Source organism: Phaenicophaeus curvirostris, chromosome 26 (genome assembly GCF_032191515.1).
Source record: "Phaenicophaeus curvirostris isolate KB17595 chromosome 26, BPBGC_Pcur_1.0, whole genome shotgun sequence".
NCBI lineage: Eukaryota > Metazoa > Chordata > Aves > Cuculiformes > Cuculidae > Phaenicophaeus > Phaenicophaeus curvirostris.
The window spans coordinates 6192222-6215143 of record NC_091417.1 but is presented as its reverse complement, the minus strand read 5'-3'; the positions used below and the strand labels follow the sequence as shown (position 1 = coordinate 6215143).

The window sequence follows — 22922 nt, the reverse complement described above, 5'->3', positions numbered from 1 at the left end:
GGACAGTCTGATCCAGTGGGAGGTGTCCCTGCCCATAGCAAGGGTTGGAACTGGATGACCTTTTAAGGTCCCTTCCAACCCAAACTGTTCTATGATTCTGTGAGTCTATGTTTTTTTCAAAACATAAATGCTAAGTTTTAGAGGAAACATAGAAAGGAATATACTCCTTTTTTTTTGCACCACTGCCTGCAGAGATGCACAAGCGTCATTAGCGTTCTGTTCACCTAAATAAGGTCAGCACATAAACCACACAAAGCAAAGTTACTCTCTCCCTGCAACACAGCTGAAACTGTAAAAAGGAAACACTCTATTATCACAAAGCATTGTCTGCAAAGTTATGCATCTAACTCTGGGTCTTATTTTAGAAAGTCTCCCTGGTAATTTGCCTGTGCTTTTGAAAAGCAAGTAATATGTTTTGAATTATAAGAGGTTACAGGGACATTTTTGTGGTAAATTTGGACTTTCATTTGCAAAAAAAACCCTCAGCGCTTCAGAAATCGTTTCAGAAATAACATTTTTTTGTCATTGCTAAGCACTTTTCAACAAAGTTTAATAGCTACTGTTCCAAGGAGCTGTTTACGTCCAGCTTGAAAGGAAACCTGGGAGACTCGCATCCCTGCAAGCAGAAGGAAAAGCAGCACGGCATCTTCCCAATATTCTGAGAAGCAAACAAAGGAGAGAATATTCTTTGCCACATGCATGGGTCACAGTTTCTCTACACAAGTACACTTCAAGGCTCCCCATGCTGAGGGATTCTGGTGATGCTGGTAAATAAAACTCTCTAAGACTCGTTTTGGAGTTTTAGAAAGCAAGCAGCCTTTATCAGACCTCGGCAACATGCGGGAGTGATCTCCATCAATCACGTGCAACAAGACAAAAGCTGGGACAGAATAGATTTCCCACTTACATGCATATGGATATTTTTCCCAGAAATCTTATGCATTTCCTATTACTTTCCAAGGTCTAATTTTAATGTTATTATGAAACTTTGCAACAGTCAAAACTCTTGCTCATTTGGAGCTGCCTCCAGCTCTGCCTGACCTTGCCTTTGAGATAGGAAACTCCAAACAGAGGGGACTGCAGAAGGAGAGACGTGTTCAGCACAGATCATCCTGAACACAAGGTGTTATCATCTTTAAAGAATGAACAACGGCTGGGAAAACACCATTTTAAAAGAAAACCTGCTATCAGAGGGACATTCTGTCTAAATTTCAAAGAACACAATTAATTAGATGACACTTTACTTTAGATTAAGTAAAAAATATTCCACTTTTTTGTAGCAGCAACCAGTGCTTGTTTCCCTGGGACTGTTCTGGAGGCCTATGTTGTACTTACAGCTCTTGGAGTTTTCTTGCATTTGTTCCTCTGGTTTTACACTCATGATCCAGAAGTAACAAAGTGCCAAATTCAGAAGAAGTAGAAGGCACTATTCCTGGCCTCGGAAGTTTATAACCTTGATATCCAGTTGCTTTACAAACAGTGCACAGGAAGAGAGGCCTCCAAACAACCACAGCTAGACTTTTCCTTTGAAGGTGAAACTTACTTTATGATTCATTCTCGTAAACCAAATAACCTGTTTAGTTAAATTCAGCAATAGGAATAAAAGCAAAAGTTTCACTGCAAACATCTAGGAGATGCCACATGAAAGCCTCATTGTGCTTTTTAGAGCTGTGATGTGAAGGCTTTTACAGCCATCAGAGTTTCTGCAGGCTGACAGGTCAGATTTTACCACTCCAATGTACCCCTGAAGAGCTCTCCCAAGAGAAAGCCGTGCTTTTCACACAGTGGGAAAAGGGGATTTTTTGTTTTAACCTGTTTTCCTTTGCCACTCCTCGTGTGACAGCCTTTGCTGCCGTCCCATAAGCTGTTAACATATAGGTTCTCATTGCTCTGTGCAGGAAGCAAAACAGCCGAGGAGTAATGTAGTGAATTGCTCGAGCCCCTTTAGTTTCTCCAAGGCAAATGTAAATAAAACCCAGTACCATGATGAAAGCCCTGACCAGACCAATGGTCATAATGGGAGCCAGATCTTACAAAAGAACCTTTGCAGAAAGTGCCGGCTCGTGCCCTGATCTATAATTATCGTAGAATCATAGAATCAATCATTCAGGTTGGAAAAGAACTCTCAGCTCATTGAGCCCAATGGTTAGCCCAACCCCACCATGCTGACTAAACCATGTACCCAAGTGCCATACCTACACGTTTTTATGAACCCTGCAGGGCTGGAGACTCCCCCCTGCCTTGGGCAGCCTCTACCAGGGTTTCACCACTCTTTTGGTAAAGAAATTTTTCCTGATATCCGATCTAAACCTCTCCTGGTGCAACTTGAAAATTCATTTGTGGGGCAGCAACGTACACCTGCTCTGCATCAGAACGACACTGAAAACCTTTCCCTCAGGATCCTGTAAGAAGACATTCAAAGGCCATCAGGAGGTCCAGTGAAACACTGCGTAAGCTGGCTTACTCCAAAAACGAATGTGAGATTGCACATGTGCAGGGAAGCACCAAACCACAAACTCAAGATGTTATAATTGGAGATGGAGTTAGACACACTACCCTAAACTCAACACCCATCTCTTGCAGCACATTGTATGTTGCATATTACAGAGATCTGCCACAAAACTGCTCCAAGTTTTGCTTCCTAGGAAGATGCAGCGAGCCTTCAGGCTTCACAAATTAAGTTACATCAGCCTTAAACAGAAACAGATGATGATACTATAAGTGAATTATTCTGATACTATAAGTGAATTATTCCCTAACTGAACAACTTCAGACTGGACAGCGTTGGGCCAGGCTCTGTCCAGACACAAGAGAACATGAACTCCAGCGGGTACATATCCAACGTGGAACCAGGAAACTACTTGATCAGATCAACACGATAACCAGCAGTGACAGCATACCAAACCTTCTACCACGATAAAGTTTGTGCAGGCTTCATAAATTAGACATTTAAGGAGGTGGCAGTGTCTGTTGAAATTTATATGGCATTTTTTCTGTGCCAAAAGGAGCAGCTGAGGGAAAAGTACAACAACGCTGCTCAGAAAGGTCTGAAGCAGTCACGTTAGCAGATCAGTGCTGCGGGGGAAGCAGATAAACATTGGAAGGAGATAAGCTGTTTCTGAGGTCAAACAGGAAAAAGGCAAAGAGATAGGTGAAGCAGATAAAACAGAAGGCAAAAACAATCTCTGCAGATACACTTTGAACAAGCTTATGTGGGAAAGGAGGGTTGGCCAAGACGTAAGGCAAGAAGTGAGCACAGCAAGCAGCGCGAAGGTGACTCTAGACAAGCTGTAGTTCTGCATGCAGCTGAGACGCAGGTCTGATGAACTATAGGGGAGATGGCAAGATTTGACTGTGAACACAAAGGCTGAGAAAGGGCGCAGTCAGATGGCACAGGCAGAACAAGCTACTTGCTGCCCAGAAAAGTTCACTTGCTAGAGCAAGAAGACTACAAGTGACTCACCAAGCAAGGCTGAAAAAATCCCACCAACACTGGGGAAGGCATCTCCAGCGGTGGGAGAGCTAAAGGCACTTGAACTGACACTTCAGCAAGGGAGAAATTTGGACAGAAGCGTCCATCTCTAGAAAGAAGGTACTAAAGGCAAGAGGAGAGAGAAAATTCAGCAAGAGGAGAAAGGAAGGGTCAAGTGGGACAACACTGCTGGGAGGGACAGTGAGAGCCCACAACTGACACCCTAGAGTGTAACAAGAAACATTCAAGGATGAGAAGTGACATCCTGGCAGGTAACCGGCTGGTTTGATGCCATATTTTCACCCCATGGCACATTCTCCTAGAAGGAATGCTCTGGATCAGAGCAGCCCAGCAGTCCCACACTAACCACTGACTGAGGTTTCCCATATCTCAGGGTTAGCAGGGCAAAGCAGGCAAATGGCAAGGGTGTCACGGGGGCAGTGCTGAATGCTTTGCACAAGCCCAAGTAGATGATGCGATCTGTGTGGATCTAAACCACTAATCACGAACAGAACCAGCGCGCTGCCCCACGTCCGCCTGCAGCAGCACTGACCAGGCAAGACCACTAGGGCTTAAACAAACCCCTGGAACAAGAGAAACATCACAGAATCATAGAATCACCAGGTTGGAAAAGACCCACCGGATCATCGAGTCCAACCGATAAAGGTTATCTGAGGAATAGTTTAATGGGTTAGATTTGAAGGAAAAGTCTTTTTGACAGGTTAAATCTATCTTTTTCACTCCCAGAGACAGAACTGCCTCATATCCAAGCTGTTCTTGTAGCATTTGAAAGCACCGCAATGAAAACTTACTTCTCTTCCTCGTCTAACAAACATCAGTACACGATATCAGCAGCGTGAGCCGAGACCTTATTGGATTCTGAAAGGAACAGAAATCCTCTAGAAATGGCATGCCTGCTTCTGAGAACTGGAAATGACCATTCGCTACAAAGACACTCCCTTACTGAACACTCACAGACATCGTTTTCCTTCTCCCCCCACCCCCTCATCAGGATTTCTTCATCCCACAAAAAGATACAATCACAGCCCGGGGACTGAGACAGGAGAGTGACGATGTTAACAGTCAAGGATCCAGCGAGATCTGCATCTCTCAAAGGAATTTGAGCAGGTATGACTACAGGGGAAACGTTCCGGTACTACAAAAGCCCGAAAGGAATGCAAGGGGTCAATGGAGCAGTAAAACCATCAGAAGAGGTGGATATTTGAACAGAACTCAATAAAAAGGACTCTTGACTAAAGGAGACCATGAGACTAATTGGAAATATTAGCTAATATTTACTACGAGGATTTGGCAGATCTTAAAGTCAACCTTTAGCCAGTGAAATTCCAAAGGTGATGATCATTCCTGTTAAGAAGATGCAGGTTCTACAAGCCATCTCAAACACGTGGCACTCGAAACCAAAAGGATTCTGCTTGACAGTATCGCAAGCAGAGGCACTGCCCACTCTGAGGATCAGCAGGACCCGCATTCCTTCATCAGGATCTACAAAATCCTGCAGGAGAGCTGGGGTGGGGCTCTTGATAAGAGAATGCAGGGATAGGAAAAGGGGAACAGTTTTCAGCTGAAAGAGGGGAGATTGAGATGAGATCTCAGGGAGAAACGTTTTGCTGTGGGGGTGGGGAGACCCTGGCCCAGGTTGCCCAGAGCAGTGGTGGCTGCCCCGTCCCTGGAGGAGTTCAAGGCCAGGTTGGATGGGGCTTGGAGCAACCGGATCCAGTGGGAGGTGTCCCTGCCCGTGGCAGGGGTGGAACTGGATGGGCTTTGAAGTCCCTTCCAACTCAAACTGTGATTCTATGATTCTATACAAAATACTTACAGAGAAGAGTCAAGGATGAAAGCAAAAAGGCTGCTGAGGAATCCTTAAATTCACAACTGACTTATTGTAGATATCCTTTGTGTAAATAGCAGAAAAAATAATTTATTAAAACAAGATGCAACAAGGAATGTCTCCTATTGAGTCGGTTCAAAATAGTTCTGGTTACAAAATGGATTCTGGAGGGATTTTTCTTCACACCTGACGCCATGCAACATGGATGTCCCTTCCAAGCTTGCTGCTTGCTAGCTATCTACAGCAAAATCTCGTTCTGTGTGCTCTGACAAGGACCATAAACGCAGCTCAGCACCAGCCGGCAAGCCGGGACCACCAGGTCTCAGCCAAAGCATAACCAGCATAAGCATTTAAAACAGCAAATTACCCCGAGAGATTGATCTCATTCATAAATCCAATCTTGTAGTTTACTCACTGCCCATGTGCTAAAATTGTTAAACAGTACCTCACCCACACTACTGTAAAAAGACTACTCTACAATTTCACTCTGAGAAGCCAAGGGGTTCATCAGTCAGGATGTGCAGGAGCAGAGTCAGTGAAACAATACAAAATCAGCACGTACAGAGGCGAAACAAATTCCACATGGGACATCATCTCTTTCAATGCACCATCCACACAACCGCTGTCAGGAAGTGCAGAGCCCACCTGTAGCAGCTCTTGGTTTCTGTAAGCGGAACGCTAAGTCCCTACAGAAATCGGAAAGCTGGCCCTGATGCCCCCTGTTGCTACTTGAGCAGTTAGTATCTGCTTTATAAGTGAGATTGATGGCCTTTTCCATCTACGAAGATCAAGCTGGCCCCTGGCCAAGCTCGTAAGTCAAATCTTGATGGACTAAGGGGAATTTTCATTCCATTCATTCCAAATTCTGACACAAGACAGCTCTCTGCAAGCTGAGCAATTCTGACGAAGCCAAGAGCAGCTGATGAGACTTAACTGCTGGGTCTGAGGAGTGGTGAGGAGTGTCCTGTGGCAGCAGGCAGCCCGCTCCAGGAAGAAAGTAGATTCTTCCCAGCAGCTTTTTAATTCAACACCACATGAACAACTCAAATATTCATATCTATTTAAAATGAGGAAATTAAAATGGCTTAAAGGCATGGAAAGCTTGTTTATTAAGCATGAATATTTCATTACCAAAAGCACAAATGAAACCAAGCATTCACCTAACATTTCCTCGGCCAGGATTAAAGAAACTTTTACTACCCAGCATGAAGCCAAACCTCTCCCACCACAACCACAATCATGAATGTTTCAGATGGCGCTCAAAGAACAAGTAAATCGGTGTGAAAACATCAATGCAACACAGACAGAAGCACCTTGCTCTGACACTTTAAGTAAGATTGAGTCAATGCAGAGCAGAAAGGGTGATACACAGATGAAGAACCAAATGCTGCCAGTGAGCCAGATCCCTGCAGAACCGTTTTCACCAAGTGTTGCTTTAAGAGGTCAGAAATCAGTGTGTGCAGGGAGACGACTGCAAGGACCACAAAACTGTAGTTCTTCACACCTCACCTTGGGCAGGCTGGGATGACCAAGAACCACCTGAGCGGCAAACACAGCTTTCCGTTAGAGCTCCATGCAGGAATGAGTTAAAAGAAGAGGAGAACAACCCAAAATCCATTTTATGGCCATTACACCTTACCAGGTGCTTCCATAACTTTCCTTTCATGCATCCTTGAATTCTTTAATAACTGTGACAAAGACCTATTCCATTCCCAGGAGGGGATTTGCACAATGCTTATGAAAAATGAGCAACTTGCTAGAAATTGGGAGGAGATGAATCAGGTGGCACCTGCTCACAATTCAGATGTGGGAACAGAAAGACTCGAGCACACAGCTCATACAGAACTATCCCAAAGGCCACCCTGCTGCTGCGATTTCAAATGAAAGGGTTTGGAGTACAGAGCAGGACGTCCTCCCTTAAACTACAGGCAGGTCATGCTTGGAGGACAGCTAAATACTGGCCCATGAGTGCCAGCAAGAGGACCCGAGAGCTTTCTGACAGTAAAAAGATTCCCTGTTTTTAAGGAGCCTTTCAATTATTCTTACATCCTGTGACAGGAATTGAAATGCCAGCTGCTACTACGACAATCAACCTGCCTGGAAGGGTCAGCGGGGAGCTGACTAAAGGAACCGGACTCTGGCAAACTGCTCAAAACCAGCAGTATATAATAATTTGTACTTAGGGGCACTTAAGGAACAATTATCTGTTAAAGCTCTGGAGATTTTCTGTAAAGAAACAAAGCCAGCTACTGAGCCCACCCTGACTCTTCCAATACTCCTGCCTTTTTCTTTTTTTAGTTATTTTGATGACTAAGAACCACAACCAGACTCTGTACAAAGCCCACTCAGAACTAAGGAATTCAAGGACAGGATGACTTTTATTAACAATTAATGTGTAATGTGCAGTGATTGCTTGAGTGTCCACGTGAAATGGCCAGTTTGTTACGTAGCTATAAGACACCACCATGAGAAAACACTATGATAACCTCGCTGAATCACTTCACACACCTACAAACAAGAGGGCATGGAGTGCAGAGATGGGGCAATGAGGCAGCAAATTGACATTGCATCCCACCAACCCAGGCAGGTACTCACGCCAACAAACAAGTCAGCCACTAATCCAGTCCCTGTCAACACCACTAAATTAAAATATTAAAGTAATGAAAAGTGCAACTTCACCATTTCTCTTTTTCCCACTAGAGACATCCTTGGGGAAATATCCTTGCATGCACTGAAGCTGGAATGGTTTCAGTTCCACCCACATCTGGGCTCACTTGGGAACTAAATCCAGCACAACCCGTCTGGGGTCAGTCTTTGACCCTGAACGAAAATAGCTCTGGCAGAAAGCTGGATTTATGGAAAAGGGTGGAGCCCATCGGAGTGTAAACCCAACAAACTCGCCACTTGAAGTTAATGATGGAGAAGCAAGTTTCCCCGTTCTGCTCAGCACATGAGGAGCATCAAGGTGACACGTGCCAGCTATACAACCTGCACAACAGAACGTGACACAATCAGCCCTGAGCAGGTCAGAGTCTCGGGTGAGATGTGGGTCTGACAACATTAAATGCAGCAGCGGTGTTAATCACCATCTCCACAGCAATAAAATATAAGAGAAGCAAAGGTTGCTTGAGCATTGTAGTAAGGCCAGCAGTGAAGCTGGGTCAGCGGGCCAGGGCCACAGCTCTCACTTTTGATAAATTCAGATTGGCTTTCCCCGATGTTCCAGTGCAGGCAAACCTGAAGTCAGGGGACAACGGCACCAAGGTAAGAAATTCTTCTCAAAGATGACTCTGCTCACAGCACAGACAGAAGAGCCTTGACAGGCAGGCAGAGTTCTGCCTGTGAACTGCAGAGCGCTGCCAAAGCAACGCACGCATTCCTGAGCAGAAGAGAAAGGAGTTTGAACTGGTGTCACAGGGAAAAGCCTGGTGTTGAGCACCAGTGACCAAGGTGCTGGAGTTAAGGGGACACCTGACTGTGTGTTGGATACAGCAGGAATGTTCACACAACATCTGTAGCACAATCAGCACGGAACAGGGAAAAAGTCAGAACTACACATCAACTGTACAGATCAAAAATTGCCAGCCACTTCTACTCATCCTCTTTCGTACAAAACCAAAGTCTACAAGTGCAAGGCACCTCTAAATTCACTCATTCCTAAATACAACCAAGATGCTGCACTTATTTTTAAGTTATCTAGCAATCCATTTCCAATACTTCATTTCCATTTCTAGTACACGTTAACCAAAGAATCAAAACTCCAAGAACAAACTGTTAGACACGTTTCCTGCTAATTGCAACAACTTTGTGCATAGGCTCTTTGTAATACAATTAGAGTGTTGGGGTGTGCACAAATGAGATGCAAATTCAAGCTTTTAGAAGCACCGCAAAATGCATTTAAATCTGACACGACCTCCTGTTCAAAGCTCACCTGTTCACATAAGTCTTCTGTAGTATTTAAACACAAATGCCTCCTCACCCAAACAGAAATCCAAAATATAGAACCAGAAATAGCATTAAATACACCAGTGGTTGTTGTTATACCTGCAGCTGCAGGGATCTGAGCCCTGACCTTCCAGCACATTAGACGAATGCACCCCCTACCCAGTTGTGCAGCATAAGGATTCCCCAGCTCTCAGCACGTGATGCAGCCAGACCTCAAAACCTCCAGATTTCATCCAAGGGAGACATCACAACAGTCTGAAAGAGCTTAATTTTCTCCTCCCTTGGTAGTTTTCAGACAGCTGAGGCAGCTTAGCCCACCTCTCCTCTTTAGCTATCGCCAGAGCCGCTCTCGGGTGCATCCTACAACTCTAAGGGCCAACAAGTTATGATTTCACCACCTTCTCCAAAAGCATCAGGAGAGGAACCGGCAATAAAACCTGAGCAAAACTGGGGAAAGGAGGCAACCAATAAGTCACCTCTTTATCCCAAAGCCTTCCCTTTGGTAATCACCAAATCCTTGCTCAAGCAGGGGCATAAGAGTTTATCAGGAAAAGCTCACATGAATCTTTTATAATGGAAAGTGAAAGACAGCCGTGGACTTAGGTCCCCACCGGCTGTCCTTGCTATCAGTGCCGCTCAGGATTGAGTTGAGCTTCACAGGGGAACGGGGATGAAAATGCAGCTGTTCCCAAAGCCCATCGCGTCTAGGAGGGAAATAAAGCCATAAAGATCACAAAATGTTAACACAGCGAGTCTGCACGGGTGAGCGGCTGTAACGCTTCTACAGGGCTGGAGCAGCCTTGGACTTGGCGACTTTTATTGCTGGTTTTTTTCCGTCTCAACTTTGCACGCTGTCAGCATGGGCAGATTCGGGTTAGAGGGGAGCAAGGGGGGCACAGGCGGAGGGAGATGAGGTCTGGGAGGAGGTTTGACAAAGGGGTGACAGAAAGCCAGGGCTTGGGGCTCCCTGCCTGCACCCCAGGCACCATCATACTCACTTTTCTCTTCCAAGCATCCCAATTTTATAGGGAATTCCAGTCTTTTGCACCAGGTTTGTTCTGCTGTGTCCGAGCCACTGCCCGGCTGAGGGGATCACAGCTCCCTCAGCGCAGGGCTGCTACAGGTGACCAAACCAGCACAGCGTATCCCCTCCCCACACCCAAAATGAGGGAAAGGGGGAGAAAGAAGTGAAAAAACGAGACTTCACACCCCTTCAGAACCCTTCTTACCCTCTCAGACACCTTCACAACCCCTCAGAACCCTTCACAAGCCCCCACACCCCTCCTCACCCCTTCACAAGCCCCCACATCCCTTCTCACCCTTTCACAAGCCCCCACACCCCTTCTCACCCCTTCACAAGCTCCCACACCCCTTCTCACCCTTTCACAAGCCCCCACACCCCTTCTCACCCTTTCACAAGCCCCCGCACCCCTTCTCACCCTTTCACAAGCCCCCACACCCCTTCTCACCCCTTCACAAACCCCCACACCCCTTCTCACCCTTTCACAAGCCCCCACACCCCTTCTCACCCCTTCACAAACCCCCACACCCCTTCTCACCCTTTCACAAGCCCCCACACCCCTTCTCACCCCTTCACAAACCCCCACACCCCTTCTCACCCCTTCACAAACCCCCACACCCCTTCTCACCCTTTCACAAGCCCCCACACCCCTTCTCACCCCTTCACAAACCCCCACACCCCTTCTCACCCCTTCACAAGCCCCCGCACCCCTTCTCACCCCTTCGCAAACCCCCGCACCCCTTCTCACCCTCTCAGACCCCCTCAAGACATCTCAGATCCCCTCACTCACCCTTCAACCCCCCTATGACCTCTTTCCGCCCCCTCACAACCCATCAAGACCCCCTCACTCCCCCTCCCCCCCCCTCAGGTGCCCTCAGATCCCCTCAAGACTCTGTCCCACTGCCTCAAGACCCCCTCAAACCCCCTCGGGACCCCTCACCGCCCCCCCGCTCCCTCACCGCAGGCGGAGGTTGCTCATGAACTCGGGCATGGTGACGGCGTCCATCAGCACGAAGTCGGCTTTGCCGAACTCCAGGCTCTCCTGCTCCGCCATGGCTGCAACGGGGAGCGGGACGAGCGCGGCGCCCGCCTCGAACCCGCGGCCCCGCCTCACCTGCGGCCGGGGCGGGGCCAAGGGGCGGGGGGGGCGGCACGCCCTGGACACGCCCCCAGGCACTGACCACGCCCCCCAGCACCACCCATTCCTCATGGCCACGCCCCCTAGGCTGGCTGGTCACATGGACACGCCCCCACCCACTGGCCACGCCCCCGAAGCTGTCAAGCCACATTGAGACACTCCCCGGCCACGCCCCCTTCTAGCCACGCCCCCTTCTAGCCACCCCCCCCTTGGCTGTTCCCCATAGCCCGGCTCTGGCCACGCTCCCGTGCTGGCCACGCCCCCTCTCGGGGGTCGTCGATGTCCCACGCTGGCCACGCCCACCGCCTATATAGCCACGCCCCATGGCCGCGGCCCCGCGTCTGACCGCGCCTCCTCGCTGGGTAACTCTCCCGCGCTGGCCACGCCCCCTCGTTCAGGCCACGCCCCTTGGTCAGGCCACGCCCCCACCGAGCGCGGCCGGAGCAGCGGCGCCCCCTGTCGGGGAGACGCGGGATCTGCGGGGGGTGCGGGTGGCATCCTGGGGTGCTGAGGGGCCCCCCGGCGCTCCCCATGGCAGGGAGCTGCGGGATGGGAACCCCGGGGAGCCCACGCACCAGGGGCTGCGGACATCCTACACCCCAGGGGGACCCCGTCCGGGCGGCTGCGGGGCCGCATCCTGACCCGAGAGAGGGCCCCGCGGCAGGGGGAGCCCAGCCCCATCGTCTGCAGCGCTGTGCCCAGAGACACCCCCAGCCTGAGGGTGCCAGGAGGGGATCCAGCACCCAGGGGAGCCCAGACATCACAGAATCACAGAATCACCAGGTTGGAAGAGACCCACCGGATCATCGAGTCCAACCATTCCCATCAATCACTAACCCATGTCCCTCAGCACCTCGTCCACCTGTCCCTTAAACCCCTCCAGGGAAGGGGACTCAACCCCCTCCCTGGGCAGCCTCTGACACTGCCCAATGACCCTTTCCATGAAAAATTTTTCCTAATGAAAACCTCCCCTGGTGGAGCTTGAAGCCATTCCCTCTCATCCTGTCCCCTGTCACTTGGGAGAAGAGCCCAGCTCCCTCCTCTCCACAACCTCCTTTCAGGGAGTTGCAGAGAGCAATGAGGTCTCCCCTCAGCCTCCTCTTCTCCAGGATAAACCCCCCCAGCTCTCTCAGCCGCTCCTCTTGTTCTCCAGCCCCTTCCCCAGCTTCGTTGCTCTTCTCTGGACTCGCTCCAGAGCCTCAACATCCTTCTTGTGGTGAGGGGCCCAGAACTGACCCCAGGATTCGAGGAGCGGTCTCACCAGGGCCGAGCACAGAGGGAGAAGAACCTCTGTGGACCTTCTGGCCACGCCGTTTCTGATCCAAGCCAAGATGCCATTGGCCTTCTTGGCCACCTGGGCCCCTGCTGGCTCATGGTCAGTCGCTGTCAACCAACACCCCCAGGTCCTTCTCCAGGCAGTTTCCAGCCAGACTTCTCCTAGTCTGGAGCTGCTCAGGGTTGTTGTGCCCCAAGGGCAGGACCCAGCATTTGGCCTTGTTAAACCTCATCCCTTTGGTCTCAGCCCATGGATCCAGCCTGTTCAGATCCCTTTGGAGCCTCCTGACCCTCCAGCAGATCCACAGTTCCACATCCTGCCCCCAGAGAGGGGTCCGCATCAGGGTGCTGCAGGAGGAGCTCAGCCCCATCCTCTGCAGCACTGTGCCCTGCACCCCAGAGAATGCCCCCAGCTTGAGGGTGCCGAGGGGGATCCAGCACCCAGGGGAGCCCAGAGATCAGGGTGCTGTGAACCAGCACCACAGGGTGACCCAGTCCCAGGGGCTGCATCCCACACCCAGGAAAGCTCCATGCTGGAAAAGCTAGAAAGCTGCCTGGAGGAGAAGGACCTGGGGGTGTTGGTTGACAGCAACTGACCATGAGCCAGCAGGGGCCCAGGTGGCCAAGAAGGCCAATGGCATCTTGGCTTGGATCAGAAACGGTGTGACCAGCAGGTCCAGGGAGGTTCTTCTCCCTCTGGACTCAGCACTGGGGAGACCGCTCCTCGAATCCTGTGTTCAGTTCTGGGCCCCTCACCACAAGAAGGATGCTGAGGCTCTGGAGCGAGTCCAGAGAAGAGCAACAAAGCTGGGAAAGGGGCTGGAGAACAAGAGGAGCGCCTGAGAGAGCTGGGGGTGTTTAGCCTGGAGAAGAGGAGGCTGAGGGGTGACCTCATTGCTCTCTCCAACTCCCTGAAAGGAGGTTGTGGAGAGGAGGGAGCTGGTCTCTTCTCCCAAGTGACAGGGGACAGGACGAGAGGGAATGGCCTCAAGCTCTGCCAGGGGAGGTTCAGGCTGGACATTAGGAAAATTTTTTTCACAGAAAGGGTCATTGGTCCCTGGCAGAGGCTGCCCAGGGAGGGGGCTGAGTCACCTTCCCTGGAGGTGTCTAAGTAGACGGGTGGACGAGGTGCTGAGGGACATGGGTTAGTGATTGATGGGAATGGTTGGACTCGATGATCCGATGGGTCTTTTCCAACCTGGTGATCCTGTGATTTTATGATCTGCTTCTGGTGTCTCATGGTCAGTGTGATGGTGACACATGGAGACAACAGTGACTGTGGAGATGACCATTCCTGCCTAGAAGCAAACCTGAACCTAGAGCTGTGCCAGCTCTCTCAAGAACAGTGGTAGGAGCTGATGGTGGAATCCCCAAGGTGGGGCTCCTGGCCAGGGCAGGTCAGGAGAGCAGATGGTATCAATATTGCCTTTTCCTACCTGAAATCCTACAGCTCACCTGGGCTCTGGAGAGCCCAAATGCAACCCAGTGTGAATGCACCTGATGCCAAAGCAGCTCAGCTGCCAAACCTCTGGGGACTTCATGGAAGGGATGAAGATCTGCACCAGCTGGGAGCTGTAGCAGCACTTCAACTGCCCTTTGAATATTTCCAGTTTTTCAGATCGCTGGCTGTTGTCTTAAGGTCAGCGTTTGGCACAGCAGTTCTCAGATCTCTGTGCAAATCCCTGCTCAAATGGCTTTGTCCTTGAACGAATGTCCTTCCAGATATCTCAAGCAAAGGCTCTCCTGAGTGGAGCTGCGCTCCAGGGTAAGCTGGGAGCAGATACAGGAGCCCTGAGCAGTCAGAGCTCATCGTTCATCACCTGGGGCTCATTTCCATTGCCTTTGCTGTTCGGTGCTTGGATGCTCTCCTCATCTCATTTCTTTTTGGCCCTGATCTGTAGAAACTTGGACCCATCTCCAGCAGTCATTCACTTTGATGAAGCTGAGCTGCCCCTTGATGCTGATACAGATACAAGATGCTGATATCAAGGCACCTTCGTCCCGGGAAGAGCCAAAGCATCATGGGGAGCTCTGCACCAGGATGGTGCCTGCAGTGTGTCTCTGCATCTACTGCTGGATCTTCCTCAACCCCTCTGCTCTAGGGGATCCTTGGCTCCCCAAGATCCATGCTTTGGTCTCTTTATTTTGTTCATTTTTTCCCTTTTTATTTTGTCCTCCCTGATTATGGAACGGAGAGTTCTTGTGTTAAAAATATGGATCAGAAGCACAGGGCGAATCAAGCAACTTCTCAAAGACCTTCTAGAGGGTCTGGTTTGGGAGAAGAGGAAGACATGCTCCACCTTCTCCTCCAAACTTTTATCATAGAATCATTGAGGTTGGAAAAGCTCTCCTAGCTCATTCAGTCCAACCACCAGCCCACCCCTGCCATGCCTGCAAAACCATGTCTCCAAGTGTCACGTCTGGATGTTCTTTTGAACCTCTCCAGAGATGAAGACTCCCCCACTGCCCTGGGCAGCCTCTGCCAGGGCTTCACCACTCTGTCAGTGAAGAATTTTTCTCTGATATCCAGCCTAAACCTGCCCTGGTACAACTTGAGGCCGTTTCCTCTCCTCCTATTCATGGGGAAACACCTGGGTGCCAAACCTTGACTCAAAAATTGGATGCAATGATGTATTCCTGGAGGGGCCATGCCCTCCAGAGGGCATGCACTATGTGGACACCCTTTAAAAATCCTGTCATCCCCAAAAGCAGTTTAGGTAGAAGCAAGAAGATGAACCTCCACATAACTGGGCCTGAAAGGGCTTTTCAGGGTGGGGTTTTTAATAGTATCTTCTGTTTTTTTCCAGTGTTGGTGATAGAATCCTAGAAATGGAAGGGTTAAACTTCAAGAGGTGCTTTTTTTCAGTCTGTAGATCCAAAACTAACAGTGAAAGGCTCTGTCCTTCAGGAGGGCTGGAGGACCCAGGCTCTCATGGTTCACCACGCTAAAGGATGGACTCGTGCCATGTGTGTTGCCTCTGCTCAGGATCGCAGCAGCCTTTCCAAAAACAAGATCTGAACCCAGCCCAAGTCTCTCATCTAAAAAACACAGCTGTGGGGTTTAGAGCTCCGGCTGGAGACTTTTGGGCAGACACAACTAAATCAGGCAGCAAACAGCTTTGGGAAAACAAGCAGAGGAGCTGCTTCGTGCTCCAGCACAGCACAGTGTGGAAGGACGGGGAGAAGACATCCCAAACTGCTGATTCTTGTCCCCCGTGTAAGGAGGGATGAGCACGCGTCCCCTCGCCAGGGTGCTGCAATGCGGTGGGCTGGGGGCTGGGTTCAGAGCACATCCTTGTGCCCGGGCAAGAAGCCTGCCAGGAGGCAAAGTCATCTGATGGTTGCCTTTAGATATTCATAGAATCATAGAAACCCTAGGTTGGAAAAGACCTTTGAGATCATTGAGCCCAACTGTACCCTGAGCACCTCATCTACCCGTCTTTAGATCTTAGATCTACTCATCTACCCAGGGACGGGGATTCCACCACCTCCCTGGGCAGCATCTGCCAGGGCCTGAGAACTCTTTCAGTGAAGAAACTTTTCCCAATGTCCAATCTGAACCTGCCCTGGGGCAGCTTGAGGCCATTTCCTCTCAACCTCTTGTTTGTCACTTGAGAGAAGAGCCCAGCACCCACCTCACTTCACCCTCCCTTCAAGCAGTTGTAGACAGTGATGAGGTCTCCCTTGCCTCCTCTTCTCCAGGCTAAACACCCCAAGTCCTTCAGGTGCTCCTTGTAAGACTTGTTCTCCAGCCCCTTCCCCAGCTCCGTTCCCTTCTCTGGACTCACTCCAGCCCCTCAATGTCCTCCTTGCACTGAGGGGCCCAAAACTGAACCCAGAATTCAAGGCGTGGCCTCACCAGCACCGAGTCCAGGGGCACAATCCCTTCCCTGCTCCTTCTGGCCACCCCATGGCTGATCCAAGCCAAGATGCCATTGGCCTTCTTGGCCACCTGGGCCACTGCTGGCTCACGTTTAGCTGCTGTCACCCAGCATCCCCAGGTCCTTTCCCACCAGGCAGCTTTCCAGCCATTCTTCCCCAAGCCTAGAGCTGCACAGGGTTGTGGTGTGCCAAGTGCAAGACTCAGCGTTTGGTCTTGTTGAACCTCATCCCATTGACCTTGGCCATCGATCCAGCCTGTCCAGGTCCCTCTGCAGAACCTCCCTGCCCTCCAGCAGATCAACACTTCCTCCCAGATCAGCATCATCTGTGATTTTGATATCTAATTGAAGGTGATCACAGAAACAAAGCGAGACGGGATTTGGGCTCTGGGAGCTGGACTGAGCACCTTCTGTATGAGGAGAGGCTGAGAGCTGTGATTGTTCAGCCTGGAGAACGGAAGGCTCTGGGGACACCTTAGAGCATCTTCCAGCTCTAAAAGGAGCTCCAGGAAAGCTGGGGAAGGACTCTTGATCAGGGAGTGCAAGGAGAGGATGAGGGGGGACAGTTTTGAGCTGCAAGAGGGGAGATTGAGATGAGATCTTAGGGAGAAATGTTTTCCTGTGAGGGTGGGGAGGCCCTGGCCCAGGTTGCCCAGAGCAGTGGTGGCTGCCCCATCCCTGGAGGGGTTCAAGGCCAGGTTGCATGGGGCTTGGAGCAACCAGATCCAGTGGGAGGTGTCCCTGCCCATGGCAGAGGCTGGAACTGGATGGACGTTGAGGTCCCTTTCAACCCAAACCATTCTATGGTTCTATGGACGAGGACGAACCAGATCACTGAAATACAGAGGTTTCTCTGAAAGGTGTTCTCTGCTCCCTCACCTGCTGGGTCTCCCTTGAAAAGCACAAGTTTGACTTTTGATAAATGATATTGGTACTTCATTTCTTCTGTCTTAGTTTCCTCTGATATTTCTTCTTCTGTTCCATTAGCCACCCCACCTCCCTCCTTTCTCCAGTCTCCCTGCCGGCACACGGCCCCGTCCGCCCCCCTTCACCGCTCGGCACCACCAGCTGCCTTTCCCTCTTCTCTATTTTTTTTTTTTTTCAAAAAGAGAAGTAGGAAAGAAAACTACACATCTCACCAAAATTTCCAGTCTAATGCATACCCTGGTGCTGAGAGTGGTGATGTTGTGGTCTCCAGCCAATGAGGAGGATGTTAAACTGTAAACAAAGCTAAATATTGAGTTCCCAGGCTTTCTGTAATTGCATAAAGTGGAGACTGGGCTTTCTTTTATGGAGTTTTCCAGGAAACATTATGAAGGCAGAAATGAGACTTCCCAAGTCTCTAATGTGACTGTTGCACAAATGCACAGTGATTTATACTCAAACAACATTATTAACATCCCCTTTCAGGACAGAGTGAGACAGAGCAAGACATTTTATAAAACAAAGCAGATAAAGCCAAGTCTACAATTCCTTTACTTCTAGGAAGGGGAAATCTTTCCCAAGCCTGTTCCTGAGAATCCTCTGGAGGATATTTTAATTTCTGGGAGAAGAGGGTGGGGCACCCGGAGGACCTGGAGGCAGCGTGGTGGGTTACGGGACTGCCTAGTCCCTCAGCAGCATCCAACATCTTTGTTGTCTCCTGCCTGGTGAGGAAGGAACTTGCCCTGTGGCAAAAGCTTTGCTATGAGCCACTTCATATCCACATGTGCTGTGATTCCCCAAACTGACAAGGGAATCCAGCCAAAACCACCAGTATCGCTGAACAGAAGGAAAACATCTTGAGATGTTCATCAAGTTGTGACTGCAGCTGATTTTGCAGTGGCCTGGGTGAAAGTGCCATCCCTCCTTGGCTGGAGACACACTGCTGAGCCTGAGAGAGCCCATCTGAGCAGAAAGCGATGGAACCCCAGGCTGCCCACTGCAACCCTGAGCTCCTACGCTGACTCCGTGGCAGCGTTGGGGGGCAGTGACCTAATGATTTGCAGTAAAACTCTTTTAAAGAAAGGAAAGGAAGCTTCTTGGAGTTTGGAGACCTTTGTCAAAGCTTCGCTGGCTCCATGGTCTCTCCAAGACCTGCCCAGCGTGGTTCTTCGTGCTTCACCCACCCCACCATGGGCTGAGGCAGCTCGGCACAGCGCCGCTTCCCTGCAGCGAGGCAGCTGGCTCATCACAGCGATGGATGTGGCCACCTCGGCCAAAAATCCACTCTTGGAGAGGATGGTGTGGATCGAGGCTGACTGCCATTAAACGACCTCCTGGAGCTGTGAGGCTGCTAAAAACAGCAGCAGAGAAAACAAAGCTGGAGGGGTGTCCTGTTCCAGCATGGGATAAGCACAACTGAAACCCTTCCTGATGGATGTTTGTCTAATCTGTGAGGGGTTTTTTTTCCACCCTCGAAATGTCCACTAGCACAGACCTGGCATCAGGCAATCGGTCCTGGCTCATCGCTCTGTTTGCATTTACTCGGTCCCTAAATGCCTTAGTAAAGCTCTCCTGCCGCAGCTTCATCCCGTGCTTCCCTGTCCTCTCCAGGCAGGCACAGAGAAGGGTTTATTCCTTTCCTTTTCCTGGCAGCCTTTTATTTATCGAAGGGCTGCGATCACAGCAGTGCTGGAAATGCAGCTGCTGAAAGAGTCTGGAGGTCAACTAACCCACAGCTGCCCCGTCTTGTTGCAGGCTCCTCTGGACCAAAAACCCCGATTCTCCCATTCTTCCCTCATAAGTCATATTTTCTAGATTCCTGCTAATCCTTGCAGCAAGGATTTGCTGAGGGACTGCAAATTCGCCCATCATCGTATGAGTGTGGCAAGAGCACGGGACTGGGAGAAGAAGCAGGAGCAGGGCGAGCAAAGCAGGGCTTCTGGAAGGACCAACCGCCTTTGTCCAGCCTTCAGAACCCAAAGGGTTGCACCACGTAAGACAATAAATAGGAAACAATCGAAGGCTGCATCTCAAGTCCTGGGTTCAGTTTTGGGCCCCTCAGCACAAGAAGGACATTGAGGGGCTGGAGCGCATCCCAGCACAGGAACGGAGCTGGGGAAGGGGCTGAGGGACCTGGGGCTGTTTGGTCTGGAGAAGAGGAGGCTGAGGGGAGAGCTCATCGCCCTCTGCAGCTCCTGAAAGAAGGTTGTGGTGAGGAGGGAGCTGGGCTCTTCTCCCAGGTAACAAGGGACGGGATGAGAGGGAATGGCCTCAAGTTGCACCAGGGGAGGTTTAGGTTGGACATCAGGAAAAATGTTTTACTGCAAGAGTGGTGAAGCACTGGCAGAGGCTGCCTGGGGCGGTGGTGGAGTCTCCATCCCTGGAGGGGTTTAAAAGCCAGGCAGGCAAGGTGCTCAACTATGGTTTAGTAGTGGACAGGGACAGTTGGACTTGACAAACTGAAAGGTCTTTTCCAACCAAATAATTCTATGATCCAGCTCCATCAGCATTTCTTGTCCCTACTGATGTGAACTAAAAGACCCTGTACTTGGTTGCTTTCATGAAAATAGGTGATAGATTGGGTCAGCCCTGTCCATCAGCTCTCCTGCTTCCTGCGGGTGTCTCGAGCAATAAAACAGAGCCACTTCCCTCGGCCTCCTCACTGCAAAGGAAGAAGGTGCCCTGACCATACCGTGGCTCCCTGGTTTGGGGCTGCTCAACCTGAGCAGAAGAAAAAGCAGCCCCCAACTTACCTGTGAAGGCTAATTACAGTCACCCTGTACTGCTTTCTCCCTAGAAGTTCACCCAGCTGCAAACAGACACAGTTCTCGGGTGGGAATTCTAGTTTAAGGGGCAGGTTTCCAGCTATCTAAGATGCAATGGAAGATCCCTCAGAGATACCTGCACTCCTAATGCCAAAAGAATGTTAAAAATCTGCATAGGTATTTCCGCTTATCTCAAAATGTTGAAAATCCCTGTAATCTTAAAAAAACCTGGCACAGGGACTTCAGCTGCGCATAACTCAGAATGACAATCACCCAGTCATCATCAAACGCGGTGCCACCCAGGCTAAAGGACTCCTGAGGGCATGAACTTCCCTGAGCTATCGTTAAAAAATGTGTTGTTAAAAAATGTGTTGCGAGTCTTCAGAAGCTTCTCCCAAGCAGTGCAGGTGCAGCAGCCGCCAGCCTGGAGATCTCCCAGCGCTGGGCGAACAGTCCCAGACATGAGTCAAAGAGTAGAGGCTGCTAGCAATGACCTTGGGATCCTCTGGGCTCCAGTTCCTGGGAAAGCTGTGGATGGGTGTGGGGAAGGACCAAAAGAACACCTCCTAAAATCACAGAGTAGAGCTGGGTAGCAGAGATGCCAAAGAAATCCAACAGCCAAAGACAGGCACTAGGTGTGCACCTCAATGGTTTCTAACTGGTCTGGCAAGGAAGAGCTTTCCCTGGACCCTGGAGCCCAGGACTTGGCCAACTTGGTTTTCGGCTACCAGAACTTGATCAAGAAATCTGTGATAAGCTCAGGTGGAGAAGTGTTTTGTAGATTTAAAGAAGTGAAATGACTGAGGGGATGTTGTTAACCTGGGTCATGGTGAGTGTCTTTGAGAGGATGCTGGGCTCTACCTCCCTGGGCCCATCTGCCCACCCTGACATCTCCAGAGACGTGAGTCTGGCAGTCAGAGCTTGCTGTGATGGGACAAAGCAAGGACATAAAATCTGGTACAGAAAGGATGCAAGGGTGGTGAGTTTGACCTGAGGGCCAGAGGGAAAACAAAAGAGAAAAGAGGCGTTGAACTGCATGAAGTTCCTCTAAGCTAATTTCTCCAGGTCCATGACCACTGGTGTCCTCAGTAAACACTGTGCCCCGTTATCTAGATCGTGAATGAAGATATTGTCTGCTCAGGAAGCTCCAGGGAAGAGCAAGAGCAAAATGTGTAAGGTAGCAGGAGTCAAGAGGAGGGTACAAGGTTGCTGAGCTCCATAAAAAGCCAGAAACACATGAGTGTGCAGTGGATGAGTTCCACCATCACCCAGCCAGTGACTCCTCCAGTCTCCCCACCCAACTCCCACTCCTCTTCGGGGTTACAGGAGTGGGAAGTGTTGAGCTGTGCTGGCAGGACAGGCAAGAGCGGCAGCTGACGCTGCACAGCCCTCAGTCCTGCTTCAGGCACCTCCTTCCCCGTGTCCCCATCTCTGTCGACTGCCTTCTACTCAGGGACCTGCTCTGGTCCTACAGCCAAGCCCTGATCAGAGCAAGGGCACGAGAAGTGCTTAAGAATATAAAATATTCCCAACATGAAATGCACAGTGAGAGCTTCTCCCCACACTTCTGTCTTCTCCCCATCTCCTTCCTCCCAGCACCAGTCCAACCAGAAAAGGCCCAGACCCCTTTACTGCTCCCCAGCACCCCAGCCTCTCCTCTTGACACAATCTCACATTCAGAGGAGACCAGGAGAGCTTGTTGCATGGTTGGTAGCCCCCGTCCTCACTAAAAGAGTCTGAAGAAGCTTACACAGCCTCTTCCTTGGCACCAGGTCTTTCTGCCACCCTATGATGCCTTCAGGGATCTGAATTGTGGGGGCCAAACTCAGACCTTCCGAGGGATGGCACCAGGAGCTGCTGAATATGTCCTTGTCAGACCTGGGTCCTAGAATTACAGAATCATAGAATCATTGAGGTTAGAAAAGCCCTCTCAGCTCATCCAGCCCAACCATCAGCCCACCCCCACTGTACTTAGTAAACTACATCTCCAAGTGCCACCTCTACACATTTTTCTTAAAGAATGGAGACTCCACCCCTGCCCTGGGCTGCCAGGGCTTCACCACTCTGTCAGTGAAGAAGTTTTTCCTGATATCCAATCCAAACCTCCCCCGGCGCAACTTGAGGCCATTTCCTTTCATCCTATTGCTTGTTACATGGGAGAAGAGACCAGGACCCACCTGGCACCAACCTCCCTTTAGGTAGTTGTAGACGTTTCCCCTCTGTTTCCTCTTCTCCAGACCAAGCAATTCTAGTTCCCTCAGCTGCTCCTCCAAAGACTTGTTCTCTGGGTTCCTGGCTTATCATAGAATCATAGAATCACCAGGTTGGAAGAGACCCACTGGATCATCGAGTCCAACCAAAAGGCCACAACCAAAAGATGCTCAACACTGTTGCAGATCCCCACAAGCTGCAGTGGCATGGAAGGGCCTATTGATACCTGGGAGGGCTTTGTAGGAGGGGTTGTGCAATCACTGATAACACCCACCATCAATAATCTTTCCAGACCCCCCCAGCAAAGGTCCACGGTGGTGTTGAATCTCTTCAGTGTCAAAGTCAAAGCTTTTCATCTCCAAAAGTTTTTCTTCTATAACCAGGATCCCCGTTTCTCCCCAGCAGACACCAAATGAAGATGGAGAAGAACAGCCCTCCAGG

At 50.3% G+C, this 22922-nt stretch overlaps 1 protein-coding gene across 1 annotated transcript in view; it reads right to left on the bottom strand.

Annotated features, from left to right (window-relative positions):
• MYO1D (myosin ID) overlaps nt 1-11406 on the bottom strand; it is a 184163-nt gene extending 172757 nt beyond the window's left edge. The window contains exon 1 of the mRNA XM_069877121.1: nt 11247-11406. Within this exon, the coding sequence (XP_069733222.1) occupies nt 11247-11341 (95 nt within the window). The 5' untranslated portion in view covers nt 11342-11406. The remainder of the gene's footprint in view (nt 1-11246) is intronic.
• Nucleotides 11407-22922: the final 11516 nt, after the last annotated feature.